General features: G+C 38.9%; 1 protein-coding gene across 1 annotated transcript in view; it reads left to right on the top strand.

Annotated features, from left to right (window-relative positions):
- Positions 1-490: 490 nt before the first annotated feature.
- Positions 491-13,024, top strand: part of KIF4A (kinesin family member 4A) — a 119,734-nt gene continuing 107,200 nt past the window's right edge. Inside the window, exons 1-6 of the mRNA XM_019428615.2 lie at positions 491-610; positions 726-840; positions 4,724-4,914; positions 6,262-6,354; positions 9,389-9,555; positions 9,795-9,889. Coding sequence (XP_019284160.1) covers positions 491-610; positions 726-840; positions 4,724-4,914; positions 6,262-6,354; positions 9,389-9,555; positions 9,795-9,889 — 781 coding nt within the window. The remainder of the gene's footprint in view (positions 611-725; positions 841-4,723; positions 4,915-6,261; positions 6,355-9,388; positions 9,556-9,794; positions 9,890-13,024) is intronic.

The raw sequence follows: 13,024 nt of genomic DNA, 5'->3' as shown, positions 1-13,024 counted from the left end.
CTTCCTGCGCGCGCCGACGTGTGTGCTGTGCCCGCAAGCTGTCTGTGCTTCGATTGGCTGGCGTCTCAGGGACCGATTTGAAACTTGGCGGTTAAAGCTCCGGCTGAGATAGGGCGGCGGGAGATAGGGGAAGGGACGTTCAGTTCGGTGAGTGAAGGGGCACACCTTAGCTCAGGATCTGCCTTTCCTGGTACCGTGGGGCTTTGGTTCTTTGTCGTCATCTCCGCCGGGGGCTTTCCTTTTCATTTCAGGCTCTACTTCGCTCTCTTCAGAGTGTCGGGCTGACGGGCTGCCCTGTCTGAGGGACAGTGACTTTCCTGAGGCAGCGATCCCCCCTGGGATGGAGAGGCTGCCGCCGCTACTGCTGAGTTCCGTAACCAATCCATCCCACCCTCCGAGGAGGACCGGAACTCCCACCCCTCCTGACCTACCAAAATTCATCAGCAAGTGTCTTCTTTTCTCCCCTCAGAGACGGTGCTGCGGTAGGATCATGAAGGAAGAGGTGAAGGGAATTCCAGTAAGAGTGGCATTGCGATGTCGCCCTCTGGTCCCCAAAGAGATTAGTGAGGGCTGCCAGATGTGCCTTTCCTTCGTACCCGGGGAGCCACAGGTGCGTAGGCGAGTCCTGGGCTGGCCTCTGAACAGCTGGGGCCAAATGGCAGTGAGGAGCGTGGTCTTGCCTTTCTTTTTTTTTTTTCTTACTCCTTGTTCTTTGCCTTCTCTAGGTGGTGGTTGGTACTGACAAATCCTTTACCTACGATTTTGTGTTTGACCCCTCTACTGAACAGGAAGAAGTCTTCAATACAGCAGTAGCACCACTCATAAAAGGCGTATTTAAAGGTGAGGCTATGTAATTTCTACTCCTTCTCGAGCGTGTATTATGTCAGGCACTGTGCCTTGGTGCTGCAAATGTAGGAACAAATGAAACATGAGCCCTGCCTTCAAAAAGCCCACAGCCTAGGAACTAACCCAGTGTCATTTGTGAAAGTCTGTACGCTTGAAAGTAGTTTGATACTGTATTTGTTGTAGGTGGTTCTGGTCATCTTTGCCTTGTATATACATTTTTTGTTTGTTTGTCCTGGAACTCCATTAGATTCTAAGTTCTTTTATGGGTGCTGAAGATGATCGGTATACCAACCTACTTAAGGCCCAGGTACTGCAAAGCCTGTTGAGGGATTCAGAGAAAGATCATATAGCTTCCAGGCCCTGGAGGAGTTCAAAGTCCAGGAGTAGGGGTGGAAGTGGATGACTACATACATAATTTTAAATACATAAAAAATTTTAACCTTTTTGCACTTACCTTTAAGAAAAGACACTTTATTTTATTTTAATGTTTATTTACATTTGAATTTTGAGAGAGAGCACAAGTCGGGGAGGGGCAGAGAGAGGCACACACACACAGAATCCAAAGCAGGCTCCAGGCTCTGAGCTGTCAGCACAGAGCCTGATGTGGGGCTTGAACTCACCAACTGTGAGATCATGACCTGAGTGGAAGTCGGACGCTTAACCCAGTGAGCCACCCAGGCACTCCTAAGAAAAGACATTTTAAAAGTTAAAAATGCATAATAGACTCAATCCTCCTATAGAAGTAGCACTGTTTTCAAAGTGGTATGATAACCTAAAGGATGGCACTAATATTGCCAGGGGATTAAGGGTGAATTTCACAACACAGGGAATCTTTGAGATAGGTCTTGAATGATGAGTAGAATCCTTAGGTGAAGAAGGATATTTTCTAAAGCCCCCGAATATTCTGACCAGTTAATAATCTTTATTAAAGAAGCTAAGGCTTTAGTGTTGTTGAAGACCATAGCAGGGTTCTAAAGAAGGGAGCAATGTCTGAGAGGTGTCTAATTATTGTTATTCTTTTTTTAATGTTTATTTTTGAGAGAGAGAGAGTGAGTAGGGGAGAGGCAGAGAGAGAGGGATGGAGGATCCGAAGTGGGCTCTGTGCTGACAGCAGCAATCCCATTATGGGGCTCAAACTCAAGAACGGTGAGATCATGACCTGAGCCAAAAGGACACTCAACCGACCGAGCCACCCAGGCACCCCTAATTATTGTTATTTTAGTACAGAGGTTATTCAGGATTCAAAGCAGAGATCTACATAGAAGTAGAAGCATGGCACACCAGTCCCTTAAAGATGAAAGGCATGTTTGTACATCACCTAGTCTTACTTTGTATCCAAAGAAAAATACTTTCCAGCAATATCTGTAAGTGAACTTACACCATCTATTTAAAATTCTTTTAAATAGGGATAGGGAACTCACTAACTTGCAATAGGGGGTCCTATTGGTTGGATTTTGGACAACTCTAATTGGGTTAGATTATATTGAGATGAAATTTGCTTCCCTATAATTTCCAGTGATGTTAGTTCATCCCTCTAGGTAAGTAGAAGCCTTCTTACAGGCAACAGCTATTCACGTGTTTTTTTCCCCACTTTTTTAAATGATGTTATGGCTCAGGACACACTGAACACTGTTTTACATTTTTTCAATATTAAATCAGGGGCACCTGAGTGGCTTAGTTGGCTAAGCATTGGACTTTTGATTTCAGCTCAGGTCATGACCTTGTGGCTTGTGAGTTCAAGACCTGAGTTGGGCTCTGCACTGTCAGTGCAGAGCCTGCTTGGGATTCTCTGTATCCCTCCCTCTCTGCCCCTCCCCTGCACGCTCTCTCTCTCTCTCTCTCTCTCTGTCTCTCTCAAAATAAGTTAATAAACTTAAAAAATTTTTTAAAAATATTAAAGCAATAATCTCAAACTTATAGAAATGTTGCAAAAACAGCATAAAGAACTTTTTTTCCTCTATCATTTGAGATGAATTGTTGACCTGATGCACCCTGAATGTGTATGTATATTGGCTACAATCAAGGGCTTCCTCCTACATAACTACAATATAAAGATCAAAATCATGAAATAAGCATTGCTGTATTACTACCATCTAGTCCTCACACTTCTTTCAAGTTTCACCAATTGTCCCAATAATGTCCTCTAGAGTAAAAGGATCTCATTTAAAAGCACTTATTGTATATAGTTGTACTGCTTCCGTATAGTCTGTTTCATTTTAAAGTTTTTCCAGTCTTTTTTTGAAGATCACAGGCCAGTAATTTTGTAAACTGTTTATCAGTTTTGGTGTGTCTGATGTTATGATTAGATTCAGGTTGCATATCTTCAGTAGGAATATCACAGAAGTGGTGCTGTATTCTTTCCTTTGAATCTTATCAAGCAGCACATGATGACTTATTTCGTTACTGCTGATGTTCATTTTGATCATTTGATTACAGTGTTGTCTGCGAGGCTTCTCCACTATAAAGTTAAACTTTTTCCTATTTACACATTTGGAAGACAATTATATGATTCTATCTAAGTCTTCTAATTAACCATCCCTCCTTTCCTTTAGTTATTCCAGAAACAGTATGGTTCCCAGGCCCTTCATCATCTGGTCATCTTCCTCAGAATGTACCTTCACGGTTTAGTAAGAGCACTATAGTTCTACTTTTATCTTAACTTGGGAAACTATAAGAATCAAATTATAGTCTTTAGAGGCAATATAAAGTAGGTAGCGATTCTAATATGTATATGTTTGATTAACATTGCTCTCAGTTGCAAAGGCAAAGCCAATATTTTTTCACTCAGCTCAGTGACATCCTCTTCTACTCTGAATTCCCAATACCAGAGAGCCCTGAATATTTTGGAAAAAGTACTGAAACTTGGTTTCCCCAGTTACTACTATATACACATATCTGTGGTATTGTAGATGATTACAGAATGTTATGTTTTTGCCCTGTAGTTGTGCCAGTTGACGCTAGCTATTTATTACAGTGGAAATCTTGATTTAACATCTTATGATCTTTCAGAATATCAAGGTCTTCATTTAGACGTACAAGTTCTTTTAAAAAGAAAAAAAAAAGGCCAAGAACCTATATCACATTAAATCATACTTAAATGATGACATGTCTATAAGGAGCCTGATAATATGGTCCAGATGCACTGAGAGTTTAAATAGGGAGTGGATGCTTTCGTTGGTTGTAAAAAATCCACTTTGTTGCCTTTTCAGATGAAGACTGGTAATCAAAAACATATATGTTGGAATTCCTTCTATTTATGCAACTTCTAAGACTTTCATTTAATTCCCATAATTTAGAATTGCTAGAAGTAGAATTATAAAGCTCTGAATGGCTTTTTGACAGTGACTGGGCCACCTTTATTACCTCATTCATATCTTTAAATGTTTTACTTCTTTGGGGTACTTGGGTGGCTCAGTCGGTTAAGCGTCCAACTTCAGTTCAGGTCATGATCTCATGGTTCATGAGTTCAAGCCCCACCTCAGGGCCCCACATCAGGCTCTGTGCTGACAGCTAAGAGCCTGGAGCCTGCTTCAGATTCTGTCCCCCTCTTTCTCTGCCCCTCCCCTGCTCGCTTGCTCTTGCTCTCTCAAAAATAACATTTAAATAACTAACTAAATAAATGTTTTACTTCCTAGCTTTTAAGGGCCACAAAGAGGGGCACATATTCTGGAGTTGGTATTTTTTTTCTTTGCTTATTTGGACTAACGCAAAATCATGGCACCCATCTAAGTTTTCTGTATGTCTGCTAGTCCTAAGAGACCCTTGTCTTAAGAGAGCAGTCTCAATTTTGTTGCAAATAATTGCTGAAAGAAGTTGAGTATATTGATTGGTTGAAAATATTTAAACACCACTATGTATGTGACTTCTGTTTTGCCAGGATACAATGCAACCGTCCTGGCCTATGGGCAAACTGGCTCTGGAAAAACCTATTCAATGGGAGGTGCATACACTGCAGAGCAAGAGAATGAACCAACAGTTGGGGTTATTCCTAGGGTAATACAATTGCTCTTCAAAGAAATTGATAAAAAGAGTGACATCGAATTTACTCTGAAAGTATCATACTTGGAGGTAAATGATTTATCTTTAATTATACAGAATTCAAATGTAACTTGGGTGGAAAAAATAAATCCAAATCATGTTTTTCCTGGCATGACTCAAATTAGTAAATTGCATTTTTAGTAAATTACATTTTAATAAATTGATAGAGAAAATTTACTGGCTCAGTTGGATCTGGCTCCCACCCAGTTCTTTTCTTGTCAGAAGAGTCTGTTTAATCTGATTGTTAGAGGAGTTGGCATTGCCGTATAAAAAGATAATAGGAATTCTTTAATTCCAGTTTGGCTTCCACTGCTGATTCCCTGTAGAGTATGCAGAAAAATATCTGATTTCCCTTTATTATTTTGAAGCCTAAGTGATAATGCTTCTAGTTTCAGGAAGAATGTCATAAAAAGTGGGTGAAGTATTGAGCTGTGTGTGTGATAATAGAATGTGTTTATTCAACAGATAGTTATTAAATACCTACTGTGTTACAGGACCTGTTCTAGGTACTTAGGATATATCAATGAACAAAACATAAAGATCCCTACCCTTGTGGGGTTTTCATTCTAGTGAATATCACTATACAAGTAGATGGGCCAGTTATATCTAACCTATGACATCAAACCTATGTTTAAGAAATTTGTGGCTTCTGGGAAACTAGTTGGTTAGTTCCCTAGTAGTGATATCTTTAATAAGCAATAATTAAACTTACATAATTTAAGCATGCAATTATATATTGTATGTGAATACTTCATCCTGGAGTTGAATCTTAATATGTATAGGAGGTGTGGAGTTGGAAGATGGGGAGTTAAACATCATTAAGATTAGCCTTCTTGAATATCTTGATTAACCCAGTTGTGGTCAAGGTAATCAAATGTAAAAATTACTTAAGAACTTCCTATGTTAAATAGTAGCGACAGCCATAATAGCAAACAAATATGGTGCTTACTATCTGCTAAACACTGTTCTAAGTTCTTAGAGTTCTGGTTGTTGAAATATTGGTTGCCACTTCTCCTGTTTGTTTTTCATTTCCCCCCTCCAATAAGGACCCTTTACTTACATTTTAACAATCAGGAAGGTGATACTGTCATGCCACCATCAAAGAACTGAATTTGGGCACCCATGTAACTTTTCATTGTGTCCAGTATTCCCAAGAAACTGTCTTAAGAGCAGTCTCAATTTTGTTACAACTAATATGTGAATTCATTCTTGTAAGTATCAAATGGTTACATGTAGAATTAAAGTCCTTTTCTTTATTATAAGAATAAAGTGTTGTGAAATATTTTTAATACAGGAAGTCACAAAGAATTTTAAAAGTCACCCAAGATTACCACTATTAACATCTTGTGTTTGCCACTTTATTTTTAACAATACCAGATTTACAACGAAGAAATCTTGGATCTTCTATGCCCGTCTCGTGAGAAAGCCTCTCAAATAAATATACGGGAAGATCCTAAGGAAGGCATAAAGGTGTGTTTGTCTCTCATTTAATGTTACTGAAAAATGTTGGCCACCACTAACATTTACATCTCTTTTATTTGCCACTGTGGTTTTAAATGACTACTGACATCTCAGTCTTTCGGGTTTTGTGGGATCTTAATTCCCTTTGTTAATCTAGAATTCCTAAATGGGAGCTCTTGTGGGGAAGGAAGTTTTATCGTCTTCTTGTTACCTATTTCTCATTTTTATTTAAATTCTTTAATATATTGTGCAGTACTGGTTTCAGGAATAGAATTTGGTGATTCATCATTTACATATAACACCCAGTGCCCTCCTTAATACCTATCACTCATTTAGCCCAATCCCCCCATTCCACTCCCCTAATAAAATAAGATAAAAACAGGGAGGGAGGCAAACCTTAAGATACTCTTAAATACAGAGAACAAACTGAGGGTTATCTTCCTGTTACCTCTTGAAGGAATGTTAATATCAATCAATTAAATATTTATTATTTACAGAGTCCTAAGACCAGGCTATTTATTTAGTACAGTAACCACTAGCCACAAATGGCTATTTAAACTTAAATGAACTAAAATATAATGAAATTTAAAATTGAGTCCCTTCGTCACACCAGCCACATATCAAGTGCCCACTAGCTATATGTGGCTGGTGGCTACTGTAGGACAGCACAGATATAGAACATAACCATGGTCACAGAAAATTTGTTGGGACAGCACTGTAACAGACATTGTGCTAGGCATTGGGATGATATTTAAAAAGGAAAAAGGGTGAATAATATAAAAAAATTTAAAATCCATAAGTACCAAAGGAAGAAGAGATCACTTACATGAGAGGCTTCTGTCATATGGTTTAGATGCGGGATGAGGAGCTGAACAGAAAATTCAAGGCAAGGTTGGGAGTTTAGTACACGGGAGTGGACCAAATCCAGAAGCTAGAATCAAAAACATGCACAGCTTAGATCTAGCTCCAGCTTGAGTATTCAGGGGTGGAGAATCCAAGGCTGGAAGCGGATGAGTCTATATAACTTGGGAAAAATTGGTAAAATAGTATCTTACCCATCTCCTTTTCCTTCCTCTCTTCCCTGCATGGAAAGTTGAAGGTTTAGGGTACAGGTACATGGGAGCAGCTGTGCTTATGATTTTTTTTCTTCTGGTCATTAGCCAGGTATTAAAGCAAGGCTTGAAAGGTCAGACTTATTTGAAAGCCTGAAAAATTTGGAATACAGGGAGACAGTTTGGATAGTGGGGATACAAAACCTGGGCAAAATGTGTGCTATTGCCAGAAAGAATATTGGTACTGAGCCAGGTTTTGGCCCATTTCCAAGATCTTCTATATGCATGCCAAGGCAGGAATTAAATCCCAAGCATTATTTGAGGTAAAATTTTCAGTACAAAGAAGTGTGAGTATCTGACTTAAATTAGAGTGGGTAAGAACAAGTTTGTAAACACTCTTCAAATGGGATGGATGGAATATAAGTAGAGAAAAGAAGTAAGGGTATTCTTGTAGCAAGGAGTAGCTTAAGCAGGAAAACAGGAAATATACTCTTGGGGATAATAAGACTACACCGGTCTGTCTGGATTAGAGGATTTGAGTTGAGAATTAATAGATGTGTTAGGACCAGATTATGAAGCCAGGCTAAAGCATCATGTGTTCCATCCCTGTGAACAGTTTATAAATGAGATTGCTATGGCCAGTTTTACCAAGATTTTGTCTTATGTGTATATCTCTCCAGCTATGTTAGCTCCTGAAGTTTAAGAGTGTCTTAAAAATCTCCTTGGGAGCACCTGGGTGGCTCGGTTGGGCAGCAGACTCTTGATTTCGGCTCAGGTCATGATCTTGTGGTTTGCTGTCAGTGCGGAGCCTGCTTGGGATTCTCTCTCTCCCTCTCTCTCTGCCCCTATACCACTCATGTATGCGCACGTGCTCTCTCTTTCTCTCTCTCTCTCAAAATAAATACATACACTTCAAAGAAAAATCTCCTTGGATCCTCATTATTTAGCGCAGAACTTAGTAATTTGGTGACATTTTAGGAAGCAGGATTTTAGGGAGACTGAACAGAAGTAGACTGAAAAGGAGACACACTAGGAAGACAGATGAGGAAGGCCTGTTGGAGAAACTTTGCCTTATTCTTCACGCATGTAGTAAGATTCACCTGGACTAGGCAAGTAGATGTGGAAAGGAAAAGGAAGTGATGGAGGCAAAAGAAAAATGACTAGGAGCTGGTGATAGATGAGACAGGGAGAAATGGGAGGCAAAGAATTGAAGGTGAATCTGAGGTTTTGAGAACAGAGATACTGATAGAAGTGGAGAAGTAGTGGAGAGAATCAGTGTAGGTGGAAGGAAGATGAGTTTGGTTTACAATTCACTGTTTTCAAAGTGTAAAAGGCAGGTAATTTGAAATGAAAGACTAGAAATTAGGGCCACAGATGTAGATTTGGGAGCCATGGAGTAATAAAATAATAGCATATTTGGGCTAGAAGGGACATTATAATCATCTAGGGCAATCTTCAGAGACTCCAAGAGATTTTAACTTGTACAAATTCTCTCAGGTGGATATGTACCAAGCCTAGGACTCTGTTTTCCTGCTATTTCCCCTAGTGAAAATGAAGTATAAAACAGGTCAGAGGTATACGAAGGATCATAGGGTCACATGGAGAAAGTAGTAAAGAGAAATACCATAACTATTTGTGTTGCCCTTCTTGGGGCCAAAGCTTACCTTCACTTGGGGGTTCTCCAGAAGGCACCTATTCATTGCTTTATCCTAAAATCTAGAGATCTCTTCTAGCTCCAGTATTGTCTGGTACCCTTGTTTTGGAAGTCCCTAGGGGAGATTAGAGACCTTGGTTTGCAGTGATCACAGAGTTGCTAGTCAAACAGTCCTCATTACCACAACGGTTCTATTTATTGAGGTTCTATTGGAACACGAAAGCATTATTTTTTTAAACTACCAATCCCTGTATCTCTGATAAAGTATTTAAAGTAGAATCTAAAATAAGTAAATAAAGTTGAATCTTAAGGAAATTTTTTTCTTTCTCTGAATTAGATTGTGGGACTCACCGAGAAGACTGTTTTAGTTGCTCTGGATACCGTTTCCTGTTTGGAACAGGGTAACAACTGTAGGACTGTGGCCTCCACAGCTATGAACTCCCAGTCATCCCGATCTCATGCCATCTTTACAATCTCCGTCGAACAAAGAAAGAAAAGCGACAAGTAAGTTACAGTTACAGCTTCAAGAGTCAACATTTTTAACTTAGTTCAACTGAAGTTGAGTATTAAGTTGCTTCTTTGGCTGATTGACAATTCCTTGGAGATCAGTACTCTGAGTACTGGTAGCCAGTGGAGCCATTTGAGCTGACTTGGAAGAACATGAGAGCCAGCAGGTCAGCTTTGACACTCAGCTGCCTTCAAGCTCACGTACCATTCTCATTGGTGTCTTCTTGTCATCACAGGAATAGCAGTTTTCGTTCCAAATTGCATCTTGTAGACCTTGCCGGATCAGAAAGACAGAAGAAAACCAAGGCTGAAGGAGACCGTCTAAAAGAGGGTGAGAGAAATTAAGGCCACAGTTGTAGATGAAAATTTGCAGTACTCTTACTGTGTTGTTGCTGCCTTGACTGAAGTATTTCAGGTCGTATTCTAAAGGTAGCTGCAATTCAGGTTTGAGGCTGATTTCAGAAATAGTGAAACATTGTTTCTTTCCCTTACACTCATTTTCTAATGTAGGGATGAGATTTGGATCTGGCCCTGGGTTTGATTTCATCTGGTCCAGGCAAGTTTTAGTTTTTGTTCTGCTTTAAACCCCAACTACTTATGATTAAAATCAGTATCCTGATTCTGTCATCTGAAGCATTCACTGTCCTTCTCAGACACTGTCACTTATAAACCTCATCAGCATGGTTTCCAGATGTTCATTTAAGTTGTTGGATATACACAATGAAGCTCCTAAGGCTGAAAGAACCCCGTGGTGTATGCTATTAGACAAATTTGTCTAGCATGATAGTGGCCTGGTAATCTGCATGCTTTGGGAATGATCTTTCAAATGATTATTAATCTAGGTAACAAAAATTAACAACCAGCTCCTATTTCTCAGTGTTGTACCTAAGGATCTCATAAAAGATTTTGCCAAATGCCTTGCCACAGTTCAGGTATACTATGTCTGCCATATTTCTCATAGCTACCAGTTCAGTAACAGTACAAAAAAGAAATAGGGGCGCCCGGATGGCTCAGTCAGTTGAGCATCTGACTCTTGGTTTCAGCTCAGGTCATGATCTCAGGGTTGTGAGATTGAGCCCTGTGTTGGACTCTACACTTAGCTTGGGATTCTCTCTCTTTTCCTCTGTCTCTCTCCCCACACTCACACGTGCTCTCTAAAAAATTTTCAAAAAAAAAAAAAAAGAAATAAGGATTAGACTAAATTGACTTTGTGAATTCAAGCTGGCTTCTAGCATTTATTCTTCCGTTCCTAGGTTCTTGCAAGCCATCCCTGTAATATTCTGTCCCATAATAATCTAGAAGACTTACATCAAACTTACTGGTCTATAATTTATAGAATTAACTTATACCTCTTTTTTTTTTTTCGAAAATTGAAATTGCATCTGTCCAGTCTTCTGGGATGTCTTTCTCTGTGCTTCCTCAAAGATCATTGACATAGCTTCAGCATTCTTATTTGAAATTACTCTCATTTTTCTTGGTAATAATTCCTCTGGCCCAAGATATTTGAACTCCTGTTAAAGTAGTTCAGTTCTCACTTACTACCCCTTTACTCATATTGGGCTTCAGTTCCCTCCGGGGAACTGAGGATGCAGAAGCAAAAATAGTAATTGAGGAATTTTACCTCTGTCATATATCATTATTATACTGCTGGCACAGGGCAGAGACCTATTTCTTCCTCATTCAGCTTTTTGTTCTGAATGTATTTGAAAGTGCCCTTTTTGTTCTGTGTTTGCACTGTGAGATTTAGCCTTCTTAATACTATTTTTAAAGGTTCTTCTGCCTCTGTCTTTTTTAAGGTTTACAGTTCTGAGTTTTTTTAACAGCTTTATTGAGATCTAATTCACATACCATAAAAATCACTCATGTAAACTGTACATTTCGGTAGATTTTAGTATATTCACAGAGTTGTGCAACCATCACCACAATCTAATTTTGGAACATTATTATCAACCTCAAAAAGAGACTCCATACCAATTAGCAGTCACTCCCCATTCCCACCCCCTTCTCTAGCCCTAGGCAACCATAACCTGTATTTCATATAAATATAGTCATAGAATATGTGGTCTTTTGGGAGTGGCTTGCTTCACTTAACATAAGATTTTTAAGGATCATCCATACTTCATTCACTTTGATTGCAGAATCATATTCTGGTGTATGGATATACAACATTTTGTTTGTATCAGTTGCATACAATTTGGCTATTTTGAATATTGCTCTCTGAGCATCTGTATATAAGTTTTTGTGTAGACAAATGGGTTTTTTGGGGTTTTTTTGTTTTTGTTTTTTAAAATTTTGTAGATAGAGAGTGAGAGAGCACGAGTGGGGGGAGCGGGAGAAGGGGAGAGAAAGGGAGAATCCCAAGCAGGTTCCATGCCAGCATGGAGCCCAACATGGGACTTGATGACCCAAGCCAAAATCAAGAGTCAGACATCCAACTGATCAAACTACCCAGGCGCCCCAGTGTAGACAAATGTTTTAATTTCCGTTTAGGTATATACCAAAGTGTGTAATAGCTGGGTCGTATGGTAACTTTTTAAATTTATTTTTTTTAATTAAAATGTAATTAATATACCATAAAATTCACCCCTTTAAACTGTACAATTCAGTAATTTTTATATATTCACAAAGTTGTGTAACCATCACCACAGTAAGTTTTAGAACATTTTCATCACCCCAAAAAGAAAACCCACACGCATTAGCAGTCATTTCCTATTTTTTCCCAACCTCCCCCCACTCCCACCCTGCCTGTCTATGATTAATCCTCTTTCTGTCTCTACAGATTTGCCTATTCAGGACATTTCATACACATATGATCATACAATATATGGTCTTTGTGACTGGCTTCTTTCACTTAACAGTGTTTTCAAGGCTCATCCATGTTGTGTAACATGTATCACTACTTCATTGCTTTTTATTGCCGAACAATATTCTATTACATAAGTATATTAATACTATTATTAATTATTAATACATATTCATATATATATTTATCCATTGATAGACATTTGGGTTGTTTCCACTTTTGTTTTTTATGAATAATGCTGCGATGAGCATTGATGTACAAGTTCTCAAGTGGGTGTATGTTTTCATTTCTCTTGGGTCTATACCTAAGAGTGGAATTGCTGAATCAAATGATAACTCTGTGTTTAACTTTTTGAAGAACTGCCAGACTGTTTTTCACAGGAACTATACCACTTTAACTTTCTTAGGATTGTTATTTTTAGAAATCTAATTCTAGTGCTAAAAATAGGATTCTAATTCTTTCATATTCTTACTTTTATTATTTTTTGTTTTTTTATTTTATTTATACTTCTCCCCCTATTCTTTTCTTTTTAATTTTTTATTTTTGAGAGAGAGAGGATGCAAGTGATCAAGGAACAGAGAGGGAGAGAGACAGAATCCCAGGAGGGGAAGAGAGAGGGAGAGAGAGAGAAGCGGGGCTCACCAGACATGGGGCTCCAGCTCA

The sequence above is a fragment of the Panthera pardus genome, unplaced genomic scaffold, assembly GCF_024362965.1.
Source record: "Panthera pardus isolate Hobbes unplaced genomic scaffold, ASM2436296v1 HiC_scaffold_27, whole genome shotgun sequence".
NCBI lineage: Eukaryota > Metazoa > Chordata > Mammalia > Carnivora > Felidae > Panthera > Panthera pardus.
Note: the sequence above shows the minus strand (reverse complement) of the source record. Positions and strands in the feature narration are given on the sequence as shown.